The sequence below is a fragment of the Leptonychotes weddellii genome, chromosome X (genome assembly GCF_054177405.1).
Source record: "Leptonychotes weddellii isolate Sample4059 chromosome X, ASM5417740v2, whole genome shotgun sequence".
Taxonomy (NCBI): domain Eukaryota; kingdom Metazoa; phylum Chordata; class Mammalia; order Carnivora; family Phocidae; genus Leptonychotes; species Leptonychotes weddellii.
Window position 1 is genome coordinate 92105384 of NC_138385.1, and position 25620 is coordinate 92131003.

At 36.3% G+C, this 25620-nt stretch overlaps 1 protein-coding gene across 9 annotated transcripts in view; it reads left to right on the top strand.

The window, feature by feature from the left end:
• The window catches only part of RPS6KA3 (ribosomal protein S6 kinase A3), a 116750-nt gene that overhangs the window by 54730 nt on the left and 36400 nt on the right, over positions 1-25620 (top strand). For 8 of the 9 annotated variants that reach the window (XM_006741719.3, XM_081809056.1, XM_081809058.1 and 5 more), the window contains 8 exons: positions 4862-4978; positions 9605-9686; positions 18253-18333; positions 19173-19252; positions 19856-19962; positions 24036-24073; positions 24279-24421; positions 24599-24669. In XM_006741719.3, the coding sequence (XP_006741782.1) occupies positions 4862-4978; positions 9605-9686; positions 18253-18333; positions 19173-19252; positions 19856-19962; positions 24036-24073; positions 24279-24421; positions 24599-24669 (719 nt within the window). The remainder of the gene's footprint in view (positions 1-4861; positions 4979-9604; positions 9687-18252; positions 18334-19172; positions 19253-19855; positions 19963-24035; positions 24074-24278; positions 24422-24598; positions 24670-25620) is intronic. The other variant, XM_031037247.2, reaches the window with a different exon arrangement.

The following is a 25620-nucleotide window of genomic DNA, read 5'->3' on the forward strand; positions in this document are numbered from 1 at the left end:
CGGATGTGCAAGGTTCAGAAATTTTTTTTCCACATTACCTTTCTTAGGAAGTTACAAGGGAGTAATCTAAGAAAGAGAATGATATGGGAAACTGAGAATAGTGGGTTTGACCAGGAAAGCCCTGAAGAGATACCTGGAGGTAATAGCTGTGCAGCAAGGCCTAGAGATCAATCATTCCTGATGGGAGGGTAAGAGAGGGCTCTCAGAAGAATGGGAAGTATGGTAAAGGGTTAAGGAAAAATTAAGACTAATGGTCAGATTAACCTTTCCCTCCCGCCAGGAATGATGGGGCTGTTAGAAACAGGAAAAAAAGAAAAACATGTAAAAAATTCGTGGTCCCAATAGAACTCAAAGTAAAATGTATCATGAATTTAAGCATTTGATGAAGTATTGTTTTAGTTTGGTTTTTTTAAGTCCCCTCAGATTGTCTTGGAAGTCACTGCTATGGGCCCATATAAAAGGAAATTTAATGTACTTTCTAGCCTGCATTTAAACAATATATTGTCATAAAAATGTGAATGCTGGTGTATGGGCCTTTTGCTTTTAAAATCAGGCTGTGGAGACAGTATGAAGGGTTTGGTTGTGGTTACAGGAGAGAATGTTAATTTTCTCAATATTAATAATGTAAAAATATAGCTAGCAGGTTAGGGAAGTTTCAGAGAAAAAACATACAGGCACTATTTTTTTTAAGATTTTTTTTTTTTACTCGTTTATTTGTCAGACAGCGAGAGAGCACAAGCAGGGGGAGCAGCAGGCAGAGGGAGAAGCAGCCTCCTCGCTGAGCAAGGAGCCTGATACAGTACTCGAGCCCAAGACCCGGGATCATGACCTGAACCAAAGGCAGAGACACTTAACTGACTGAGCCACCCAGGCGTCCCAGTACAGGCACTATTAACCTCCTTTTATAAAGTGAGGAGTTAGGGGGTGCCTGAGTGGCTCAATAGGTTGTTTCCAACTCTTGGTTTCAGCTCAGGTCATGATCTCAGGGTCATGAGATCAAGCCTCGCATTGGGCTCTGTGCTGGGGTAGGGGGGAGTCTGCTTGAGATTCTCTCTCTCCCTCTGCCTGTGCCCCTCCCCCCTTGCACACTCTCCCTGTTTCTCAAATAAATAAATCTTGAAAAAAACAAAACTAAGTGAGGAGTTAGGATTCTATCCAAAACTAATAGAAAAGATGAGAAATTTATGTAAAAAGTAATATTATTATCAAATAGTGGGGAAGAAGATGATGAAAGGGGTATGAGTGAATCCTTCATCTTATTTTTAAATCAGCAGGCATTGTCTTAATGAACCAAGAAATTACCAATGTAAGTGCAAAAGGAACTAACTTTTTTTAAAAGCCTAGGTATGGGGGTGAGAGGAGACTTGAATTTCATCATAGGGCATTTTGTCACTATTTGATTTGTCATCCATGTGCACATATTTAATTTTAAAAGCAAAAAGTTTAAGGAACAAGAAATAACCCAGGTTGACAAAAGATGATGTGTAAGGCAATGTTGGGAGATAATACCATAAAACTAAGTGCAGCCATATTGTAGAGGGTCTTACATGCCAAGGTGAAGCAGTACGTTTAATTTAGGAAAATTTAGAGGAGTTTTTGGGCAGTCTGGTCATATGACTGGAGCTATCTCCTTTCAGAAAATGAATTTGTTGAGCGCCTGGGTGGCTCAGTTGTTAAGCGTCTGCCTGCGGCTCAGGTCATGATCCCAGGGTCCTGGGATCGAGTCCCACTTCGGGCTCCCTGCCCAGTGGGGAGCCTGCTTCTCCCTCTCCCTCTGCCTGCCACTCCCCCTGCTTGTGCTCACTCTCGCTCTCTCTCTCTGTCAAATAAATAAATAAAATCTTAAAAAAAAAATGAATTTGTTGGGAGGATGAAGTGGACTGGCAGTGGCACAAAGGGGCATTATGAGTAACCAAGCTAGTTTCAGTTTTCCACAGGCAAGGTAATGAAGAATTGTACCTGGGTGATGCTATTGGAAATGGGGGGGGGGGAGAAAAGAAAGAAGGGTATTCCCATTTCCATGTTTGATACACAGTAGATGTTTTAGTGTATGTTTGTTGAATGAAGGGATCAAAGGGAGATTCTGTGTTTTTTGGTAACTTGTTTGACATGAGAGGAAAGGAAGAGTAGTCATCCAAGACAAAATCTTTCTTGAATAGTTACTGCTGTTTATTTTGAGACCCATGACCTGATTGTAGCTCTCATTATGAGAGTAAGACTTGATCCTATATGCCTGCTGCAGAATGCAAAACATTTATAATTCAGTGATCCTTCCCTGCCTGTGTTGCATCTTTGTGACACATAATTATAGTATTTTTATGAAATAAAAGATGAAACAATATTGCAGCCTAAAATTACATCCCACTTACCCAAGAAAGAAAACTGATAAGACATTTGGAATGTTATAGAGTATAGTTCTTCACAGCCTCAAAATTTAAAGGCATAAATGGCTGTTAGATTCCAGTTAGGCTCTTGAACATAGTTTTTTCCATAGTAGGCTGACTGGCACATGCTAGAATCCAACCCATGACCTTGGCCTTTTGAGTTTAAATCTGTAATCTACTAGTCTTTAAAGTGCGATGTGACAGCACTTTGGGTTACAGAAAAGAAAGAGAACTTCTTTATAATTTCATTTCCATGTATAATGTATATAATTTAGTAATACAAAAAGTGTATATAATTTTTAAGCCAATAAATGTACAAATACACAAAACAGAGGTTTTTTTTAACTGATGAGGATATGCTACTAAAAGTTCAGAGACATTTCTCTAATCACTGTAGCTAACTGACCCAAGAGAAACAGACCAGTTACAAGGACCAAGGGAGTAAGTGTGTATGTTCCTGTCATTGATCTTGGATGGGGAACCACAGAAGCCTATGACAGTCTCAGTATGGTGTAATGCTATGAGCCTTGTTTTAGAAGTCATTAGAAGTCAGAACCTGGAATTGATCCATAAATCTGCCAGTTATTCGCTTGTGATCTTTACTTAATCTCTTTAAACTTCAATCTGTATTCAAACCATTTAGCCTTTAAAAGATCTGTCAAATTTCTCATGATGAATGGGGGAGTCTGTAGAGTATTCTGAGATGTTTTTGCTTGCTCTGAGGTATACTCCACCCTGTTGTTATCAGCCCTCTCTAACATTGATATGTAGTGAAAGATCTGTTATGAAGCAATAAATATAAGATAAAAGGTGAAAAAGCACCTAACCAGGCTTGGTACATGGTAGGTGCTTAATAAATATTTGCTGGGTTTTAATCAGTTCCACACATACATTGTTCTTTGAAAATTTTCTTAGAAGAATTTGGTAATTTGCTTCCTGCCTTTCCTAATGTAACTACAAATAGCTATCACTCTTGAACCCCTATACACCAGTCTCATTTGCAGAGAAGGTGTGCACAGGAAGGGGGGTAGAGTCTCAGAGTCAAGTAATGCTTGATTCTACGCTAACACCTACTGCACAGGATGGTTGTGAAAAATAAAGGAGATAGTGCATGTGAAATTACAAAATAAAGGACTAAACCATATTAGGGGATTGTTTATTATTGCCACAGTTCTGAGAGCATCCAAAATGATGAAGCTGCCTAAGTATTAGCACAGTCTACAAACTCTGTCTTACAGAGTAAAATAGTGGGCCTAGATTCCTTTCTTGTCCTATAAGAGCTTTTCTTCCTTTTACTGCTCATTTTCAAAACCTGCCACATTAGTATACCAGTATATCTTTTTGAGAAATCTTTGTAATTCCATATATAGCCAACATTCTATCTCCGAAAATGCTAATTGAGCTCAAACATGCATATGGAACACAACAATAATAAAAACAATGAATTATTTGTGTACAACACATTTCGATTCTATTAATAATACTTAGGCACTAGGAAAAAACATTATAGGCAAAAAAAGAAAAATAGTCTTTGACTGGCTTATATTTCTGGTTTTGTTGGGTTTTGTTTTATTGTAGTTTTTGGCTGTAACATAGTACATGTCTTGATTAAATATCTGCTAATCCCAGAGTGAATAAGTAATTGAAATTCTGTGTATACATAATGTTCAACCTTTCTCCCTTTCTGACGCCTTCCCTCAGATATACTGAAGCATCCACTGTCTAACAATCCTTCCCTTAACACTAAGACCTTCCACTGTTCCATTATGCTGGGTAGTAACTTTTTTCTTGTGTCTAATCCTCCATTTCAAATGTTTAAATCTTTTTTGATTTTGTGTTTTAGAGTTATATCTTTCTCCCTTAGATCTCAAGTAGTCCTAGAAACAGAAAGTAACTTACATATTTCCAACAGAATAAACTTCAGCATACTGATCCAAATGGCCTTGCTGAGGGTAGAAATCTCCATGTTTCCCTTGGAATATTTTTCAACCCCACTCCCCAATAAATACGGTGTGTGTGTGTGTGTGTGTGTGTGTGTGTGTGTAGCATTGGTTTTACCTAATACAAGCACATGTCAGAGCACAGCAGATTACTCTGTTGTGTTTTCAGACTTCTTTACACTCTCTGCCCTCACCCCATGAAACTATTCTAATTATCTCCAATAGGAAGAATGAAGACTTGGAAATACTCAGTGCTAATGTTAAGTAGAGGTTAAATTGGTCTATGCAGTGGGCTGGTATCATTCTCTCTGACATTTAACTTGAAAGTATATTCCTGGGGTCACGTGGCTGGCTCAGTTGGTAGAGCATGCAGCTCTTGATCTTGGGGGTCATGAGTTCAAGTTGGACGTAGAGCTTACTTTAAGAAAATAATAATTTGAGCATTTCTAATATGATATGCTAAATTTATATTTCTTGATTTATAGCTGGAGAAAGTATCTCTAACTCTCTTTTCTCCCTTTATATTTGCTTCAACAGGAAGAAGGCAGTATCAAAGAAATTGCAATCACACATCATGTAAAGGAAGGACATGAAAAGGCAGATCCTTCCCAATTTGAACTTTTAAAAGTATTAGGGCAGGGATCATTTGGAAAGGTAAGTCATGAGTGTGTGTTTTTAAAAAGTTGTTTCTTGGAATTTGTGTGTATTTCATACAGATGGAGAATGGAAATATTTAATGAAATACTACCAATCTCCGTACAAGCAGTGTTTCTCTGTTCTTACATTTCTCACTATTGGTAGTGTGAGAAAGTGAATAAAGTCATTCAAAAGTACACTGGAAATTTTCATAAATTGACAATAATCACTTCATATTTATTTTATCTTCAAGACCATGTGACTTCTCTTAATTGCACTTTGCAAATGATTCAAAATAAAAAAAAAATCCCCTCATACACTTTTTGATACTCTTTTTGAGTCCTCGTGTAGATTTGGAAGGTGATGTTGCCAGATACATTATAACAGTATATCTCAATCTTTCCTTCATAATATCCCTAATACCAGCAGGAAGTGAATGCCTACTCCAAAGGAATTGGGGGGAGGGGGTGGATTACCACGATGAGTGTAAAATTTTGGAGACTTACAGCTCGTCTTTAAAATGAATATAAAGGGGATGCCTGGGTGGCTCAGTCGGTTAAGCATCTGCCTTCAGCTGAGATCATGATCCCAGGATCCTGGGATCAAGTCCTAGGTCGGGCTCATTGCTCAGCGGAGAGCCTGCTTCTCCCTCTGCCTGCCACTCCCCCTGCTTGTGCTCCCACATACTCTCTCACTCTCTCTCTCTCTCTGACAAATAAATATTTTTAAAAATAAATAAATAAGAATGCAAAGGTTAGATTCTAGTCAATGATATCCATGTTTGTATTTAATATCAAAAACGTTTCCCAAAGCCACCAACTAAAATTGCTCCTGGAGATGCAACATCTTCATCATTTTTCTTCAAATATTCCTTGTCCCCCTGCTGCATACCTCAGGAGCACTTTCTGTCCTTCATTTTGAGAAGTACAGCATTATGATTACTATTATTTGATCTAACTATTCCGTTTCTCAGTAAGACGAAGATTCTGAGATTGCATTCAACTTTCACATTGCAATGCTTGCTTGCCACCTCCCTGTGAGGAAACATCTGAAGATAATATGGTTTGCAAGCTTCAAAACAACACCCCTTTAGCTCCCTTGTGTATTTTAGGGGGACTGTTTATCAATTCTTGGCTAATATAGGTAATTTATTACAGCTGTTAACCTCCTTTAAACCCAAAGTGATGCTTTTATTTCAAATATTGGTTAAGGAGGCAGTAGAATATAATGGCTGCAACTTTGGGCTCTAGGTCAGCCAGACATGGATTTGATTTTTTTTTCTTCTACTTATTTGGTACATGTGCTTGAACAAGTTACTTAACCTCTTCAAGCCCCATTTTCCTCTTCCAGCCAGTCATTAAGTATTGAAATTCCTCAAGGTTCCATTCTAGGCTGCCTTCTCCTCACTTTATACTCCCTACTAATTATTTTCTGTATGCCCACTATCTTAATTATAACCCACATACAGCTGTCCTGACAGATTTCTCTCTCCAATCTAGATCATGCCTCTAAGCTCTGAACTCTTATGTCCAGCTGCATATTTTGTTCTCCTCACATGATTCAAAGGCAGTTTAAACTCAACATGTCTACAACCAAAGTCATGATTTTCCCCTGCCCCACCCCCCCAACCTGTCCTGTTTTATTTTTCTCTGCAACTGTGAATGGCATCCAGTTAAGCAAATAGAAACTTGGGAGGCATTTTTGACATATCCTTCTACTGCCCACCTTTTCTGCTTGCCTCTCCCCACCAATCTAAACTATTGGCAAGTCCTATTGATTTAGTAAAGATTTCTCAAATCATGCCTGTCTTCTCCTTCTCCACTACCACTCCTCTAGCCTGTGCCACCCCCATTTCTCCTTGGCCTATTGAAGGAGGCTCCTAACTGGGACTCCCAAATTTATTCTTTCCTTAAGCCACTATTTACATAACAGCCAACAAGAGCTAATCTTATACTTCAGTAGCTTCCTTTAGCCTTTAGGATAAAGACATACTCTTAAGACAGCTGAGAAGCCCCTTGTTCTGGTGCCTAGCTACCTGAACAACATCACTTCATATATTTTTCACTGTCTGTGTTCTGGCTACATTGGCCCTTTTTTTCAGTCCTTAAGCCCCTGGCTCCATCCCACTAGAAAGCCTTTGCACGTGTGCTTCCCTCTGGGTGAAACACGCCGCCGCACTCTTTCCTCATCTTATTAGCGCCTCTCATGCTTATGATCTCAAAGAAGTCTTCTCTGCCATTCTAAGTCATATTCCTCTGTTTTACCCTGTCAGAACATTATATACCTCTTCACAGCACTCACCACAATTGCAGTTTTTCATTTGTGTAATTGTTTGTTTATTGGCTGTCTCCTCCCCTAGACTATGTGTTCTTTCCATGAGTACAAGGGACATGCTTTGTACCATGTCTCACCATTGAGCTAGTAGCACAGTGCCTAGCATATAATTTTGGAAATAAGTAATGATAAAATAATAGTCCTGACCTCAGAGGTTAGTAGGGAGAATTAAATGATAAAAGGCCAAGCACATAATATCTGCTATGAAATTGTATTATCATGCAGTCATATTATGGGTAAACCCAAATAGATTGGTTTCTTTCCATACATTAGATTTTCAGGGAACACAATATTTAAGTTGCCAGTAGTTAGCATGCATCTCCCTTTATTTCTTTAAAAGTAACTTAAATACCTTACTATAAATAGCAAACATTAAAAACAGGGCGTCTCCTTTCTTACTCATCCTAAAAAGCCCGTGCAAGCCAAGGAAACAGGGATGACCTGTCAGAGCTTAGAATAGCTTCATGGGGGAGTTCGAAAGGTCATGAATGCTCTGGCTGGGGAAGATCCGATGGCATCTGGGACCACTGCTGCTCCTGCTACACTTAACCGGTGACCTGCCAGAGGGAACAGATTAAGAGCGCCTGAGCAAGAGCACAGAATTGGGTGGCTGGCCTGGTTCTTGTTCCAATACCTCCACCGTGACACTAGTCAAATTATTTAACCTCTCTAAGCCCTAGCTTGGGCAGCTATAAATAGGCATTCCTTAGTCTGCCTGCCTCCCAAAATTATCATGATGACGTATTACAAATGCTTGTGGAGGTCCTTTGTAAACTAAGAAGTGCTGAAAAGTGTTAAGGTACTTTCAAAGAAGGGTGAAAGAAGTTTGGAATCCACAAGGAGAATTTTTCTTGTGGAATGGCACAAAGAAGCTTGATTAGGGAATCTTAAGAATAAATACCAGATAAATCCTAATTATCTCCACCTAATTAGAATTTTTTTCTGTTCAAAAATATTAATAATCTCTGATTATCTTTAACATTTGAACATCATTCCATCTTAGGAACCTGATTAAGAATGCTTTTTTCTCCCTAGTTGGGCTCACTACTAACTGGCTAAAAAGAACTAAAGGGTGGGGCATCATGGAAGGGACAAGAGGGAGTGATTTGGGGAGAGGAACACACAATGCATCAGGGTTTCTGTGCAAGTTGTGGTGCTCTTCACTAAACTTTTGAGGTCATTGCCAATCACCTTTGGCACAGCTTCTCAAAGTGAGGAACCCTGCCTCGCCCTAGAATCAGTTGAATGTAGCATTTTTTTATTTTTGCTAATAGCCTGGCATGCTAGTGCAGATCATTGAGAGCTGACCTGAAAGTTAATTCTCAATTATAATTGCTTCTCTTCCCATCTGTGGCAACTCAACAGCAACTGCTAGGAAAGAATAGAAGAAAAAAGTTGAAATTCAGGTCCATTTAGCAAATATGTTTAAAGATTGAATGAAAAAGATCATGAATCACTATATTGTACACCTGAAACTAATATTGCACTGTATGTTAACTAACTGGAATTTAAATAAAAACTTTAAAAAAAGATCACAAACTTAATGGTCAAAATGAACAGAAAAGATTTTTAGTTTTGTATTAGCCATATTATAGCATGACTATGTATTATTTAGAGCAGACTTTATTCTTTTTGCATAAATTTCACACTATATTTTGAAAGCAGATAAAAATAATTTGGAAAATCAAGAGGCTCAGTAACATACCTAGGAACTGTGTTCTTCATATTTAGGTTTATGTGATAATTTGATTTTTAAAAGGTTGAAAGGTAGGGTTCTGTCTTAAGTCACATTAAATATTTGTGAATAGGCTTCTTCAGTGTGTTTTAATTGTTCTTCCCAGCGATGAGAAATTTATGTACAGTTTTCATACATAGACAAGACCAATTATCAGTGAATAATTGTATCAACGGAAAATGGTGGTCAAGGGGAACTCCTGTGTGACAATTTTTATCAAATTGGAAGAATTTTTGTTTTGTTAAAAGCAGAGCAATGACCACTTGTGTTATACTTTAAACATGTTAGACTTTAATTACACAGTTTAAAGATTTTTGTGACTTATATATTACATGCTCTGGGCATTGGCAGACAACAAAAAGAAAAAAAACAGTGTATTCACTTATGTTGACACCCCAAGTTATTACCACTGTTTACAACTCATTGTAATTATAATTGTTACATAAGAAAAATAAGCATCTACAGTGTATCAGAGTCTCTCTAATAATACACTGTATTATAGAAAGGGTCTTATTTTTAACAATGGCATAGTTTGTGATACTTTGTAAAACTTATTTTCTCTCATTTAAATACAGGTTTTCTTAGTCAAAAAAATCTCAGGCTCTGATGCTAGACAGCTTTATGCCATGAAAGTATTGAAGAAGGCCACATTGAAAGGTGAGTGCTGCAACTGTTTATACTGTTTGCATAGTCTAAGCAAACTGAAAGGTCTCAACAGATCTCCAGTGACTCCTAGGCCAATTACTTACATTCTGAATCTGTTCCTGTTACTGTCTTTAAATTTAGACTTTCTTTTAGTGAATTTTTCCTACTGGGCTAGGAATCATATGACTAGTGAGAATAGGAGTTGCCATGTTACAAAAGAAGTATTATAAATTCATCTTGGGTTTATGCAAGTAGAGGTTTAGAAAATTCAAACTGGGTTTGATTCATCTTCAAATCAGTGTGATTATTTTAATGTTTTGAAAACCTACTGATTTACCCAATGCAAAATAGCTTTTATCTTAAGGACTTTATCATCTTGACTTCTGGTCTCCAAGTAAGTTTTTATTCTAAGCCTCTGATTTTGAACAATCTTATATAGGATTTGATTCTTTTAGGTAAGTAGTCATTTAGAAGAAATTATACATAGTTTTAAAAATACTTAAATCTTTTATTTAGTAGTTTTGGTTATTTTACCACATAAGCTGTAGTTGTTAATGTATTGATTCCCAGCATCATTTTTTTCCTCTTCAATTTACATGTAATTTTAAAGCTTTTAAAAATGTTCAGGAAGGGGGGGGCGTGTCTGGATGGCTCAGTTGTTAAGCATCTGCCTTCAGCTCAGGTCATGATCCCAGGGTCCTGGGATCGAGCCCGCATTGGGCTCCCTGCTCGGCGGGAAGCCTGCTTCTCCCTCTTCCGCTCCCCCTGCTTGTGTTCTCTCTGTCAAATAAATAAATAAATCTTAAAAAAAAAAAAAAATAATAAAATATTCAGGAAGGAATATTTGTGATGATCATTTATTATTTCTGATGTTATTCTTTCCAGTTAGTCACCTACCCTGGATATCCTTATTCCAAGAAATTCCACCATTCTCTATAAACACCTTCCTTTGCTTCCTTTCTCTTGTTCCCTTCCTGAATGTATTTTCTTTCCTATCTAGTCTCTGCAACTGGCACACTACTTACTTGATTCTTGCTAGGACCAGGGAGTTAAATTATATCCTCAATGCCCTACTTTATATCACTACTTGTATAACTTTATGCCTACTCCCAAGTTATAAAACTACATTGGTGGAACTTACACAAAAGAGGTCATTCACAAAAACAACAAGAGTAGGTTTCATATATTTAATAGGATCTGTGTTGTGCATAATATACGTAAAGGAAACTATGAAACTGAAAAACCTAAAAGATATCAGGGAAGGAAATAAATGCCCATTTCCTTTTAGAGAAGGCTAACTGTTGTTAAGAATCTCAGTATTCATCTAGCCATCCAATTAGCTCTATATCATCAAGATTCCAATTGAATTTTCCTTTATTTAAAATTTCATTTGAAGAGCATGCACATCAAAAAGAATATGTGCTGTGCTATATGGCAAACCAGGTATACAGAACAATGAGAAATAATGGTTTCACAAATTTTGTTTGAAATACTCCTGAGCAACCTGGAAAAAAAATTAGTCTTCTCCTAAACCCTATGCCATAAAAAAAATCTAACAATCTAACCAAACAGTCTAACTGAATATTACAACTTAACACATCTAGGAAACTTGTGAACAGATATTGAGCAAAGTACAAGTTATAAACAGATTGACACTGCAAAAATTTTAGCCTTTCACACAATGAAAAATAGTATAAATAAGAAATCATGAAATTATTTGCTTCAAATACTAGAAAATAATAATACAAGGAATGAGTACAGGGCTCCTACGGGCCAAATCTAGGACAATTTGAAAATTGCAATAATTAATGATAGTGCTAGAATAAACCACTGAATAAAGCAAAAATCCATGGATTGATCCATAAATTAAGTAATGGGGAGCAAGGGAAAGCTCTTCCTTATAGTAGAATTCCAACTAATAAATGTAAAAGGAATAATTGAGTTAGGAGGTCCTGAAAAGTAGCATTACAACCTCTACCTAAAAGGATTTCAGAATGAATTTTATGAAGGGGGATAAAATAATGTTTGGAAAATGTTCCATTTTGATGATAAAGAAATACATGTAAAATAATGTTATCATTTCATATAATGTCAACATAAATTGGAAAGTGGTTTTGCAATATATACAGAGAGCCATTATTGCTGCTAAATTAACCTGAGAAAATAATCTCAAAGAGAGAATTCATGCACTTGAAAATTCTTGCAGCAACATTAATTTATAATGTTGAGAATTTAGAAATCACACAAATATTGAAAATAGAGGAATGTTTAAAAATTATAGTATACCATTTAATAGGATATTATTTAAAAGAAATATTTCAGATATAATCCCTAAAATGAACTTAATGAAAATATGTAAGTGAACAATTATAACAAATTTGGCTACCACAAGTATATAAAATTATATGGATATAAGCTATAAAAGAAACCCTGGAAAATGAAAGTATTTGACATACTGGAATTGTAAGCTGTCAGATAACTTTAATGCACTCTTAAATTCAATTTTAATTTCTTTCAAAGTAATATGTATATAGAATCTTACAAAATAGCATTGCCTTACCAACCCTCCTCCCTATTCCAATTCTCGACCCTCAGAGACAATGACTTTCATCTCTTTAACTGCTATTTCTGTCATTTACCTCCATATTCAATATTCTTTTTTGCAATTCTTTGATTGTTTTCATTTGGTGACATAATTTATTGACTTCCTAACATGGCAGATTAGGATTTAGTTCTTTCATGCTACCACCCACACATAATTCCACCTTTCATGTCTGCCCAGTAATGTTTTCATTATTACAGCTTTCTTTCTTTCTTTTTTTTTTTTTTAAAGATTTTATTTATTTATTTGAGAGAGAGAGAGAATGAGAGACAGAGAGCATGAGAGGGAGGAGGGTCAGAGGGAGAAGTAGACTCCCTGCCAAGCAGGGAGCCCGATACGGGACTCGATCCCGGGACTCCAGGATCATGACCTGAGCCGAAGGCAGTCGCTTAACCAACTGAGCCACCCAGGCGCCCTAAAGCTTGCTTTCTTTTTTAAAAAAGATTTTATTTATTTATTTGCCAGAGAGACAGAGTGCACGAGCACAAGCAGGGGGAACAGCAGGCAGAGGGAGAAGCAGGCTCCTCGCTGAGCAAGGAGCCCAATGTGGGACTCGATCCCAGGACCCTGGGATCATGACCAGAGCCAAAGGCAGACACTTAACCATCTGAGCCACCCATGTGTCCCACATTATTACAGCTTTATAAGAACTGTTCCTAAGTAAGCCAAATAGTATACTGGAGTCACATTACCTTCACATCTTTGCTGTATTAGATCTCATTTTCTAAATTCTGTGTCTACCTCTTTCTCAGTTTACTCACCAGTCTAGGTAGAACACATCTCCTAGTAGCTACCTTCGAAAGGGTGAATGGATGGTAAAATTTTTGTGACTTTGAATATCTTAAAATGCCTTTATTCTACCCCTCAATTTATAATTTGGCTGAGTGTAAAATTCTAGGTGAGAAATAATTTTCCCTCAGATATTTGAAGGCATTGTTTCCATTGTCTTCCAGTTTCCTGTCTTGCAATTATGAGGTTTATTGCAATACTGACTTCCATTCCTTTGTACGTAAGCTGCTTTTCCTCTTTGGAAGTCTAGAACCACTCTATTCTTTATCCCTGGTGTTCTTGAATTTGTACAGTGGTATTTCTTTAGTGTGAACTTTTAAAATTCACCATACCAGGTATGGGGTGGTCTCTTCCAGTCTAGAAACTCATTTCTTCAATTTTGGCAAAGTATTTTGTCTTTTCTTCCCCATTTTGTAACTCCTGCTCTTTGAATATGTTGGACTTCCTGGATCATTTCTTAATCTTTTTCCTTACTGTTTTCCAGTTTTGTCTTTTTTTTCTATTTTCTAGGAAATATTACCAATTTTCTTTCAAACTTTCTATTGACGTTTTTGTTTCTACCAGCATTTTTAATTTCCTAGATTTTCCTTGTTCTCTATTTTTAAAAACTTTTTATTATGGAAAGTGTCAAACATTTACAGAAAGAAACAAAAGAATATAGAGAACCCCCATATACCCTCCTTGCTGCTTCACCATTTCTGAACTCACGGTCAATTTTTTTTTGCATCTGTGTCCTTTCTTTTCCCCTCTCTTGATACTATGAAGCATATCCTAGACATTGTACAATTTCTTCTGTAAATATTTTAGTATGTATCTCTAAAAGATAAAGATTCTTAAAAGAAATAATACAACTCTATCACTATACCTAAAAAATTAATATAGATGTCTAATCAATGTTTGAATTTCCAGTTGTGCTGTTGTTGTAATTCATCTCTCTTTTTGCAATTGGTTTGAATCGAGATCTATAGAAGAGCTCTATTTTGTAGTTGGTTGATTTCTCTTTAGGTCTTTTAATCCACGAACTCTGTCTCCGTTTTTTTTCTTTGTAGTTTATTTGTTGAAGATACTGGTTCCTTCCCCCCTACACCTTTTAAAGCTTCTTGTTTCATGGGTACCGTATGGTCTTTGCTCTGTTGGGGTATTTAAATTACAAGGTTGGTTTTAGGTTTTCCCCTCTTCTTTACATTATCTCTATTTCCCTTTATTCCCTTTTTTCTGCTTATTTTGATAACTGTTTTTCATCTTTAGAGCCTTTCCTCAAGTGCCTGGGGATCCTTTGCTAACTTTTTCACATTTAAGAGTGAGGCACCAGGGCACCTGGGTGGCTCAGTTGGTTGAGTGTCCCAACTCTTGGTTTCGGCTCAGGTCATGATCTCAGGGTCGTGAGATCAAGCCCCGCTTTGGGCTCCATGCTTAGTGGGGAGTCCGCTTGATATTGTCCCCCCTCCCTCTGCCCTTCTCCTCTCTCTCTCTCTCCCAAATAAATAAATAAATCTTTAAAAAAAAAAAAGAGTAAGGTACCAAATAGCCAATTGGAATGAGTTCTATGGCAAGAATTTCCTTATTTCTCATTGACTTCATTCCCTTAGGCTTAGCTTTTAGCATTCTCTTATCTACTGTGTAAGTTACCACTTACTCATCTGCTCTTGCTTCCTCTCCTGTTCTTTGTCCTTGTGATTTTATGCATAATTTTTCCATTATAGTGATTTCAGTGGGGCTTTGGAAGAAAGTAGAAAGTAAAACATTTATGTTTAACCAGAAGTCTCTTTCTATTTCAGAGTTCCTATTAATACAATAAATGGGGTCAAATAGAAGTCAGTAGTGTTGAGTTTGTAGGGACTTTTGTCCTAATACAATAGTCTGTGGGCCTTAAAGTTTCTTAATACATAACACTAGAGGGGTGCCTGGGTGGCTCAGTCGTTAAGCGTCTGCCTTCGGCTCAGGTCATGATCCCAGGGTCCTGGGATCGAGCCCCGCATCGGGCTCCCTGCTCAGCGGGAAACCTGCTTCTCCCTCTCCCACTCCCCCTGCTTGTGTTTCCTCTCTCACTGTGTCTCTGTCAAATAAATAAATAAAATCTTTAAAAAAAAATACATAACCCTAGAAACATAAACAGCATTTCTTCTTGTTCACTCTTAGGTTCAAGTCAAGGAGGATTTAAAATCTAATAACTACTATATGAGAAAAATTATTTCAGAGGAATGTAGTTGCTTTGCCAGCATGAGTCATTATTAACAAATTCTATTTTAGGGTTTAGAGTTTAACCAATATAAAACATGCCTTCTTCTAAACCAGTATATCCTAATCAAAATTCCTGATTGTAGCATGATGTAGGACTTTACATGAGTAAAAGAAACCAGATTAGAATTATTACACAGTCCTGCCTCAGACAAAATGAAGGAATTCTTGAGTAAGTAAATCTCGCTGCTCATTTTCAACTAAACAAGTTCTCATCAGTGTTACATGTAAGGAAACCACCTCACAGGATAATCATAATAGAAAAAAATCATCTTGTTCTAGCCTCTCATTTTATAGAGAAGAAAGCTGGAAGTCCCTGAGCAGTGTTAAGAATTTGACCAGGTAATTCATCTAGTTACTAGCAAGGCCACTGAAACCTGTAGTTCTTGACTCCCAAATAATTGTTCTTTTTATTGTGATAGAATAATAGATGAGGGATATACAGTAAATACATTGATGGGTATTTTTGCTGCTCACTGAGCAGAGAGTTAAGTTCTAAATGATAAGCTTTGTAATCTTTGTATAATTATTGAAAGAGATAGAAATTTGGAATCCAGCTTTAAGGTAATAGAAACTGAATCTAAGATCATATGGGTAGCAGTAGGAAAAGCACAGATGTGGGCTAGACTGGAACAGAATTATCAGCAGACCTAGGTGATGAACCTCATTCATAGAAATAATAGAAGGGGCCTGTTGGATAGAACACACCAGAGTTATTGTGATAGGATAAGATAATGAAATTGATATACTTGCTGGACAAGTCATTTAAAAGACAGAGCTTTATAGATATCAAGAGCAAAATGATTTCTATATCTGGTTTGCCCATTTTCAGTCACTGGCACCGAAATCTCTTAATTGGAAGTGGAAAACTGGTAGAATGGGAAACATTGGATTTTTTTTATATTGTTTCTTTTTTCCAGGGGTCTTATTTCTGTGTTTTAAATATCTGGTCACTTTAAGATTTTATTTATTTATTTGAGAGAGAGAGAGAGAGAGCACATGAGAGTATCTGGTCACTTTATATTGAAAAGAATACCAGTTCATCTTTCTCTCTGTCCCTACCCTCCCCCCACAGAAGACTCTCTTTCCTGTTCTTTCTGCTTAATCTTTGACATAACCATTCAGTCACTCTGGCCTGAAGATTGCAAGTCATTTATGATTTATCCTTATTATGCAACAGAAAAAAATAATAAAATTTTAATGAATGATTATTTTCACCACTTAAATCCATTGAGCTACCAACACAGAATACTTATCAGAATGTATTCTATTTAGTTAGTTGTCTGTCATTCCCACCAGATTATGAGCTCCTTGAAGATTATTTTGTTTGTATTTGTATCTCACAGTACCTGGTACATAGAATTTGCTCAGGAAATCATTAGTTGGTAAAAGAGAGCTTTACCTACAGGATCAAACAAATTTATCTGCCATTACCAATTGTCAAGAATCTGGGTCTTCCCAGTTTCACCTCCCCAATTTCCATACCGATTTCGTTCCTTTCTCTTCCTCATGCATGCCTCCATGTCCTTGCTTGCGCTGGTATTCCATACCTGGACTTTTCTTTTTTAGGCCTGATCCTTCACATCTATCTAAATTCCACTCCAAAAGTTCCTAACTCCACCTCTTCCTTCTTGCTTTCCCATGCAAGTAAAACTCATCTTTGCCTTCTCTGAATTTCTGTACTACTTACTGCTAGTTATAAGTCATTTTATCCCTTTATCATATTCATGGTGCTATAGCTACCATTTAATTGAATATCTCCTATATACCAGGCTCTGGGATGTACAGACCTTATCTCAAATGGTCACACAGCCCACAAAGGTACAGTGGTGTTATCTCTATTTTATAGATGAGGGGTAACGGAGGCTCAAAGAGTTTAAGTAGGTAACTTGCTTAAGATTACACAGATCTTTTTTTTTAAGATTTTATTTATTTTATTTGACAGAGAGAGAGACAGCGAGAGAGGGAACACAAGCAGGGGGGAGTGGGAGAGCGAGAAGCAGGCTTCCCGCTGAGCAGGGAGCCCGATGCGGGGCTCGATCCCAGGACCCCGGGATCATGACCCGAGCCAAAGGCAGATGCCTAACAACTGAGCCACCCAGGCGCCCCAGATTACACAGATCTGAATCCGATTTTTTTTAACTCTATAAAGCCTTTGCTCTTTCAGCTGCACCACATTATTTCTTCTTCCTCTCCCTTTTCTCCTTCCCCCAAAATAGACCTTTTTGGGTACAGCCATCCTTCACCATGTCTGTCATGCTTTACAGATGCTTAATGAATGCTTGTTGAAATGAGTTGATAGGGTTGGTAGGGGTAGTGAAACCTATTCCATTTTCTTTTGTGTGTATTTTAATATTTCATTGGGATGCCTCATTTTTAAAAAGTTACTCTTTTTTGGTCATTTTTCATAACTTTGATTAAAATACTTATAAATTTGGGGCGCCTGGGTGGCTCAGTCGTTAAGCGTCTGCCTTCGGCTCAGGTCATGATCCCAGGGTCCTGGGATCGAGCCCCACATTAGGCTCCCTGCTCCCCGGGAAGCCTGCTTCTCCCTCTCCCACTCCCCCTGCTTGTGTTCCCTCTCTTGCTGTGTCTCTCTCTCAAATAAATAAATAAAAAATCTTAAAAAAAAATAAAATAAAATACTTGTAAATTTAATGTTAAAGCCAACATCTGATTCAACATCTGATATGTTCTCTGTTTTTTTAACCTAAAGCACAGATTTTATAAATATAAACAAAATTTGTATAATTTAGTAAAAAAATATTAATTTTGAAAATTCAAGAGTAATAGTTTTATTTGTACATATAAATAATTTTATTGGTATGTATAAAAATATGAATTCACATTTTAGCATAATTTTATTTAAAATAGGCACCAAAGAGATTTTGTTTTAAAGACTGTCTCTGAAAGCTATTGTAGTACAGCCATATGTACAATATTTTGTAGTTCGAGATCGTGTTCGGACAAAAATGGAGCGTGATATCTTGGTAGAAGTTAATCATCCTTTTATTGTCAAGTTGCATTATGGTAAGTTATGAACCAGTTGCAGCCTCATCCCTCCACTTGATCCCCCACTCCCTGAGTGCATTCAGATATATTAATGTATATAAATATTTACTTGTGTATATTTATATGTGTTTAACAGATAAAGTCATGGAAATTAAGCCATTACTTCTTAAACTTTAGAAGCCTTTATTGCATTTATACTTATGTTTCTGAGTAGTAGCCATAGGAATAGGTAATAATAATCATTGTTTTCATAATAATTCATAACAAATCATAATAATTGTTTTTTATTATAATAATTAATAACAGTGTACCAGCATTTTATAGTCCATATGTGTTAGCCCAACTTTTCCTAAAAACAAGACAGAACCCTAATGTCAACATCCTGAAGCTTTTATCACCTTTCTTTTCCCCAAAGGTGTATGTACTTTTTCTCAGTGGGTAAAGTTTTCTCAGTGGGTAAAATACCCTTAATATGTGTAATTAAAGCTAGCCAACCCACATTTTTCCTGCACTTAAGTGACATGGTTCTTGTATTTTGTTTCCTGGTTAAGTAACCATGTTGGGAATTTTTCTTATTGATCACATGTTTTAAAACTACTATATTCCTGGGAGACTATTGCCTGAAGAAAGTGCAACAAATGTTCTAGTGGTTCCATGATGAGAAACACTGCCTTTAACATTTCCACATGGAAACTAGGAGCAATCAGTGGTTATCTTCTCAGTAAAAATCAGTTTAGATCTATGATATAATCATTAATTTGCTTAAAAATAATATTTATTTGTGAATCAGTTGACCTAATGTAAGCCAAAAAAATAAACTCTGGTGGTTAAACAGAAATTTTCATTTCTTCATTCAGCTTTTCAAACTGAAGGGAAGTTGTATCTTATTTTGGATTTTCTCAGGGGAGGAGATTTGTTTACACGCTTATCCAAAGAGGTATGTAATTAATCTCTATTTTTAATCTATCTATACGCATCCTATTTTAACTAAAGCGTTGTTATATTTCAATATTATGTTTATCGTATTTTCTGTAGTGGTACAAGAGTCTTACATTAAGGAATTAGAGCCAAAAAGAGTTCTTTTCCTACCTTTTGAAGTTATTCTGAAAGTAGGACTTTAAATTGATAAACTGTCTTTGTCTTTTGTCCTGCTTCTTTTAGTTACAATTTTTCAGAAGCAATAATATATCAAGATATCCTTAAACAATTAGTAGTGGAAATTCAGTATGCATTTAAAAGATCGTTTTTCATTTTTAAGATGTTACTGTGGTAGGCCAACAATGGCACAATCTGAATATAGATGTTACTTAACAATATGTAAAATTATTTCCCCCACACTGCACATTTAGCATTTAGAAAGTGATTAGTTGACTGATTCGATCATTTTTGCAAGTTCCTTTCATTAGTAAATTGTCGATAAAACTACATGTGATTAGCATATTTATAACTTTTTGAATATTTAAACTCTAGGATGGAATTTTAAATAAAAACTACAGACACAGAAAGAGAATAAGACAGAAAAATTATTATTTTATTTTAGGTGATGTTCACAGAAGAAGATGTCAAATTCTACCTGGCTGAACTTGCACTTGCTTTAGACCATCTACATAGCCTGGGAATAATCTATAGAGACTTAAAACCAGAAAAGTAAGGAATCATGCTACTAAGTTGAATACAATGTTATATAATTATTTAGGAGGTAATAAAAAATAAAATTACTTCGTAGAACTACCACAAGAATTACATTAGAGTGCCTGTGCTTCACATTTCTGCTAACACTGTGTAATCTCATACTTTTAAAAATCTGCCAATCATATCTGTTATTGTTACCTTGCCTTCATTTGCATTTTTTTAATTTTTAATGAGGTTGAAATCCATGTTCATATGTTTATTGGCAATTTGTATTTTTGTGATTTTTCTGTTCATGGCCTTCATTCATCTTGGAATATTTTTTTCCCATTGTTTTGTAAGAGACCTTTAGAAATTAAGAATTTAACCATTTGACATATATTGCAAATAGCTTTTTTAGTTTGTCTTTTAATTTTAACTTATTCTGGGGCGCCTGGGTGGCTCAGTCAGTTAAACGACTGCCTTCAGCTCAGGTCATGATCCTGGAGTCCCGGGATCGAGTCCCACATTGGGCTCCCTGCTCAGCAGGGAGTCTGCTTCTCCCTCTGACCTTTCCCCCTCTCATGTGCTCTTGCTCTCTCTCTCATTCTCGCTCTCTCTCAAATAAATAAAAATCTTTAAAAAAATTTTTAACTTACTCTATTTTTACCTACACAAGTATTTTTTTCTCAGTCAGATATACCAATCTTTTGTGATCTCTTCCATGACTTTTATTCTTAAAAAACTTTTCCAATCCCATAATCAGATACTTTTCTTCTTATTTTATGGTTTCTTTTTTTACTTTTAACTCCGTCTGGAAATTTTTTGGTATGAAGGATAGCATAGAGCTAATGCTTTCCTTCAAATACCATTTATTGAATTTTTTTTTTTTTTTTAGAGAGGGGGAGAGAGAACATGCATGAGCAGGGGGGGCAGAGGGAGAGAGAGAATCTTAAGCAGGCTCCACATCCAGCATGGAGCCTGATGTGGGGCTCAGTCTCACAACCCTGAGGTCATGACCTGAGCCCCTGAAAATTTTCTTCTCCACATCATCTCAAATTTTTAGTGTGAGTTGAGCAAATTTCCCATTGTTTTTGTAGTAGCAAGTATCAAGAAGCTAATATTTGAGGCGCCTGGGCGGCTCAGTTGGTTAAGTGTTCAACTCTTGATTTCGGCTCAGGTCATGATCTCAGGGTTGTGACATGGAGCCCTTTATCAGGCTCTGTGCTGGGCATGGAGCCTGCTTAAGATTTTCTCTCTCCTTCTCCTCTGCCCCTCCCCCCATTCACGCTCACACGCGCGCTCTCTCTGTCTCTCTCAAATAAATAAATAAATCTTTTTAAAAAAGAATTTGGATATTACTTACATTAAAATGTTACATACGGGGTGCCTGGGTGGCTCAGTCGGTTAAGCGTCAGCCTTTGGCTCAGGTCATGTTCCCAGGGTCCTGGGATCAAGCCCTGCATAGGGCTCTCCCTGCTCAGTGGGGAGCCTTCTTCTCCCTCTCCCTCTCCCTCTGCCCACGTTCCCCTTGCTTGTGCTCGCGCACTCTCTCTCTGTCAAATAAATAAATAAAATCTTTAAAAAAATAATAAAAAAAATGTTACATGCAAAATTTTAATTATATATTACAAAAGGAAACAGGAAATGATCCTTTGGAATCCTATTACATGATCATTTAGAAATTATACTTTCACATTTTACTTTTGTTTTTCATACATTTTGGTTTTGGATAAGTTTCATATGGCTCCGTTGTTATTCCTCAGATAATTATTAAGTTTTTCTCATCATTTTCCTGATTTCCAACTGTCAAGACACAAAATATAATTCCCAGTGAGAATAAATATTCAAGCATATAGTCCTTAGAAGAAAAAAATTACTATAAACATAAGCTTAAACATTCATAATAAAAATGTGTTAGTGTTTTATGTCATTTAGTTGAATGTATTTATTGTAAATATTGGATTAGCATTGGTCATAAAATTATGTATACAGCATGGGCCCTTCTTAAAGTCGAATAAGATCAAATATAAGTAAGAAGTGAGATTTTTCACAAAGATGCCTACATGACGCCAGTAATTGAAATAACATTTAGTTCTTAAATAATTCAAGTATATACCATCATATAGAACATGGAAGAAATCCCAATTTTTAGACCAGTTGTTTCATGCACTATAAGGGGTTTTCCACATTCTTTTAAACCAGAACTCTGTTATAATAAATATGGCTGAAAATTAGTAGTAGTAGTTGAAAGGGAACTTTGCCTTCAGTAATACAGTTGGCTTTTTCTTTCAAAGATAAAGGATGGGCATGATTATCTTAAAAAAAACCCATTTGCTATAGAAGGCATAAGTAATGTTCTTTTAGCTATGTTCTCTTTTTTTCTCAAAATTATGAAGAGTAATTTGAAGTTTTAGAATTGTCTTTCATGCATTTATTAGACAGAAGGGAGGATGATTTCCACCATACCTAATAATTCCCTTTATATTCTGTAAATGGTTGATCTGCTTTGTAATCAAGCATAATTAAGATTTGTATTTTTTTCATAAGTCCCTTACGAAGAAGACATGAAAAATAAGTCCCTACTGAATTATCCTCAGTGGTAAACTTTATTGTAATCCTATTTGAATTGATGTAGAAAGGTTGGTAGTATTTCTGACATAGTAAAATTTTATTATAGCAAAATTTGGCTTTCACATTTTTTTTAGTTAGCATTAAAAGTAAGGAAATGCCTATGTTATGGAATGGTTTTGAATATAAGTGAAGCAGTTTATTACTTGGCCTTTCAAGTCAGTATACTAAAATACCTATCCAGAAATAGAATTATTGGCCTATAGCCTAGTACTTATCCCTTCCTATAACTTGTTAATTAATGACATTATTCTCCACTCAAGTATCTCCTAAAGCCAGAAACCTGAGTATCTTCTCCATTTGCTCTTTATCATGATCCATATCTAAGAGCTCACTAAATACCCTTTACTTTCCCCTCTAAATTGTTCTATGAAAATGCAGATCTGATGATCTCTACCTTTCATGCATATAAACTTTTTATGATCTTCAGTGCCCTTGAGAAGCCCAAACTATTTGGAATGCCTTATTGGCTTTTTGTAGACTGGCCCCATGCATTCAACATACGTTTCTTATTTGTCTCTACTCTGCCAGGCACTAAGGTACAAGATGAATAAGGTCAAACCTAGAAGCTCAGAGTTTACTGAGAAAGAGAGAAAACATTGGAGAATGTATACAGTGAAGGGATGGGTCAGTGAAAAACAAGGAGTATAAGGAAGTTGTGTTAAGAAGAGGATTGGAGGGCGCCTGGGTGGCTCAGTTGGTTAAGCGACTGCCTTCGGCTTGGGTCATGATCCTGGAGTCCCAGGATTGAGTCCCACATTGGGCTCCCTGCTCGGCAGGGAGTCTGCTTCTCCCTCTGACCCCACCCTCTCTTGTGCTCTCTCTCTCAAGTAAATAAATAAAATAAAATCTTAAAAAAAAAAAAAAAAAGAGGATTGGATAGGGGGTGCCTGGGTGGCTCAGTTGGTTAAGTGTCCGACTATTGATTTCAGCTCAGGTCATGATCTCAGGGTTGTGAGATCAAGCCCCGCGTCCAGCATCGAGCCTACTTAAGATTCTCTCTCCCTTTCCCTCTCCCTGTCCCCTGCTCTAAAAAAAAGAAAAAGAGGATTGGATGGAGAAACTAGGAAAGAATGATTGAGTCAGATGCCCAAAAAATGACCAAGAAAATGACAACTTTTATGCAATTGACTTAAATATGTGGACCCTCTGTCTATTGTGCAAGCGCTAGGGATTTTAGTTAGGCCAACTCTGCAGAAAGGCATTGGAAAGAGCAACTAGAAATTAGAGTATAGGTTTTGGTTCTTTTCCTAATAGTTTTCAGGTGCCCTTAATACACATTTATAAGGCTTTGCCTTTGGGTTTTGTTACATATATGTGTCCAAAACATTTTTCTCCTTTTTTACCTTTCCCCTATTCACAGTCTAAAACAATATTTTAGAACAAATGTGGTGATCTGGTGCTTAACACCATAGTTTCAGTTCCAGGTTCTATAAATATCTAGTGGTTTGAAAAGATTTTCTGACTTTGTTTTCTTTCAGCATACTTCTTGATGAAGAAGGTCACATCAAGTTAACAGGTAAAAATCCTCATTTTATTAAAATATTCTCTTCTATATAATTTCTTTTGAGGTTGATTGTGGTACAAATATTGAGTAACACATTGCCTTGAAAACTAGGATTAGAATTTTTTAATAATAAATGTAAATATTAGAACTCAAAGCTTAAACTTTAAATGTGGAAATTATTGTAGGATATTTATGAATTTTATATTTATTTTGGCAGATTTTGGCCTAAGTAAAGAGTCTATTGACCATGAAAAGAAGGCATATTCCTTCTGTGGAACTGTGGAATACATGGCTCCCGAAGTAGTTAATCGTCGAGGTCATACTCAGAGTGCAGATTGGTGGTCTTTTGGTGTGTTAATGGTAAGGATTGGGGTGTTTTTTTGAGTTCAGTAATATGGTAGAACTATAAATCACTTGTTATTATATAGCAATTTTACAAAATTTGGTTTGAATTAAGATGATGCTTTTTTACTTTCTGGCCTTGAGATTTTGTACTTATTAACTAATATACCTCTGATGATATTGCCTTTTTTGTAGTTTGAAATGCTCACTGGTACACTACCTTTCCAAGGAAAAGACCGAAAAGAAACAATGACTATGATTCTTAAGTAAGTACTCCCTAATGGATATGTTTTGATGAGATTTAAAAATAAATGCTTCAAACTAAAATATGAAATTTTATTCATCGATATTAGGATGTTAATATTAATGTGTTTCAAATATGAACAAGCCCCGTAGATTTAGAGTACTCATGTTATTTTTTTTTCTGGCCACACAAATGTTGGAGCCTTTGGCCTTTATTCATGCCCACCACCAAGTACGGCCAGAGACAAGGCCCCTGCCCCAAGCAGAAATACCCAGGCATCCAGGGCTCTGGGTTACATCTCCAAAGGAGTACTCATATAATCCTCATGTTAATGTTAAAATATTGAAAGCTTCACCTTTGAGATTTGGAATATGACAAGGACATCCATTATTCCACTTCCGTTCACATTGTCCTGGAGATACTAGCAAGTACAGTAAGGCCAGGAAAAGAAGTAAGGTTTAAGGTTTAAAAAGAAAGAAGTAGGGCGCCTGGGTGGCTCAGTTGGTTAAGCGACTGCCTTCGGCTCAGGTCATGATCCCAGGGTCCTGGGATCAAGTTCCACATCGGGCTCCCAGCTCAGCGGGAAGCCTGCTTCTCCCTCTCCCACTCCCCCTGCTTGTGTTCCTGCTCTCGCTGTCTCTGTCTCTGTCAAATAAATAAATAAAATCTTTTAAAAAAAAAAGAAAGAAAGAAAGAAGTAAAATTGTCATTGTTATATAACAAGATTGTGTCCATAGAAAATCCAAATCTTCATATACATTCTTGGAATTAATAAGAGTTTAGCAAAGTTGTTGGATCAAAGGTCAATAAATAAAATCTATTTCATATCTATATACTAACAACAGAAAATGGAATTTTTTAAAAAAATAGTCTTTACAATAGTATAAAAAACTCAAATAACTAGGGCTAAATCTAGCAAAAGTTATACAAAAACTCTATGCAGAAAACTAGGAAATTTTATTTAAAGAAAATT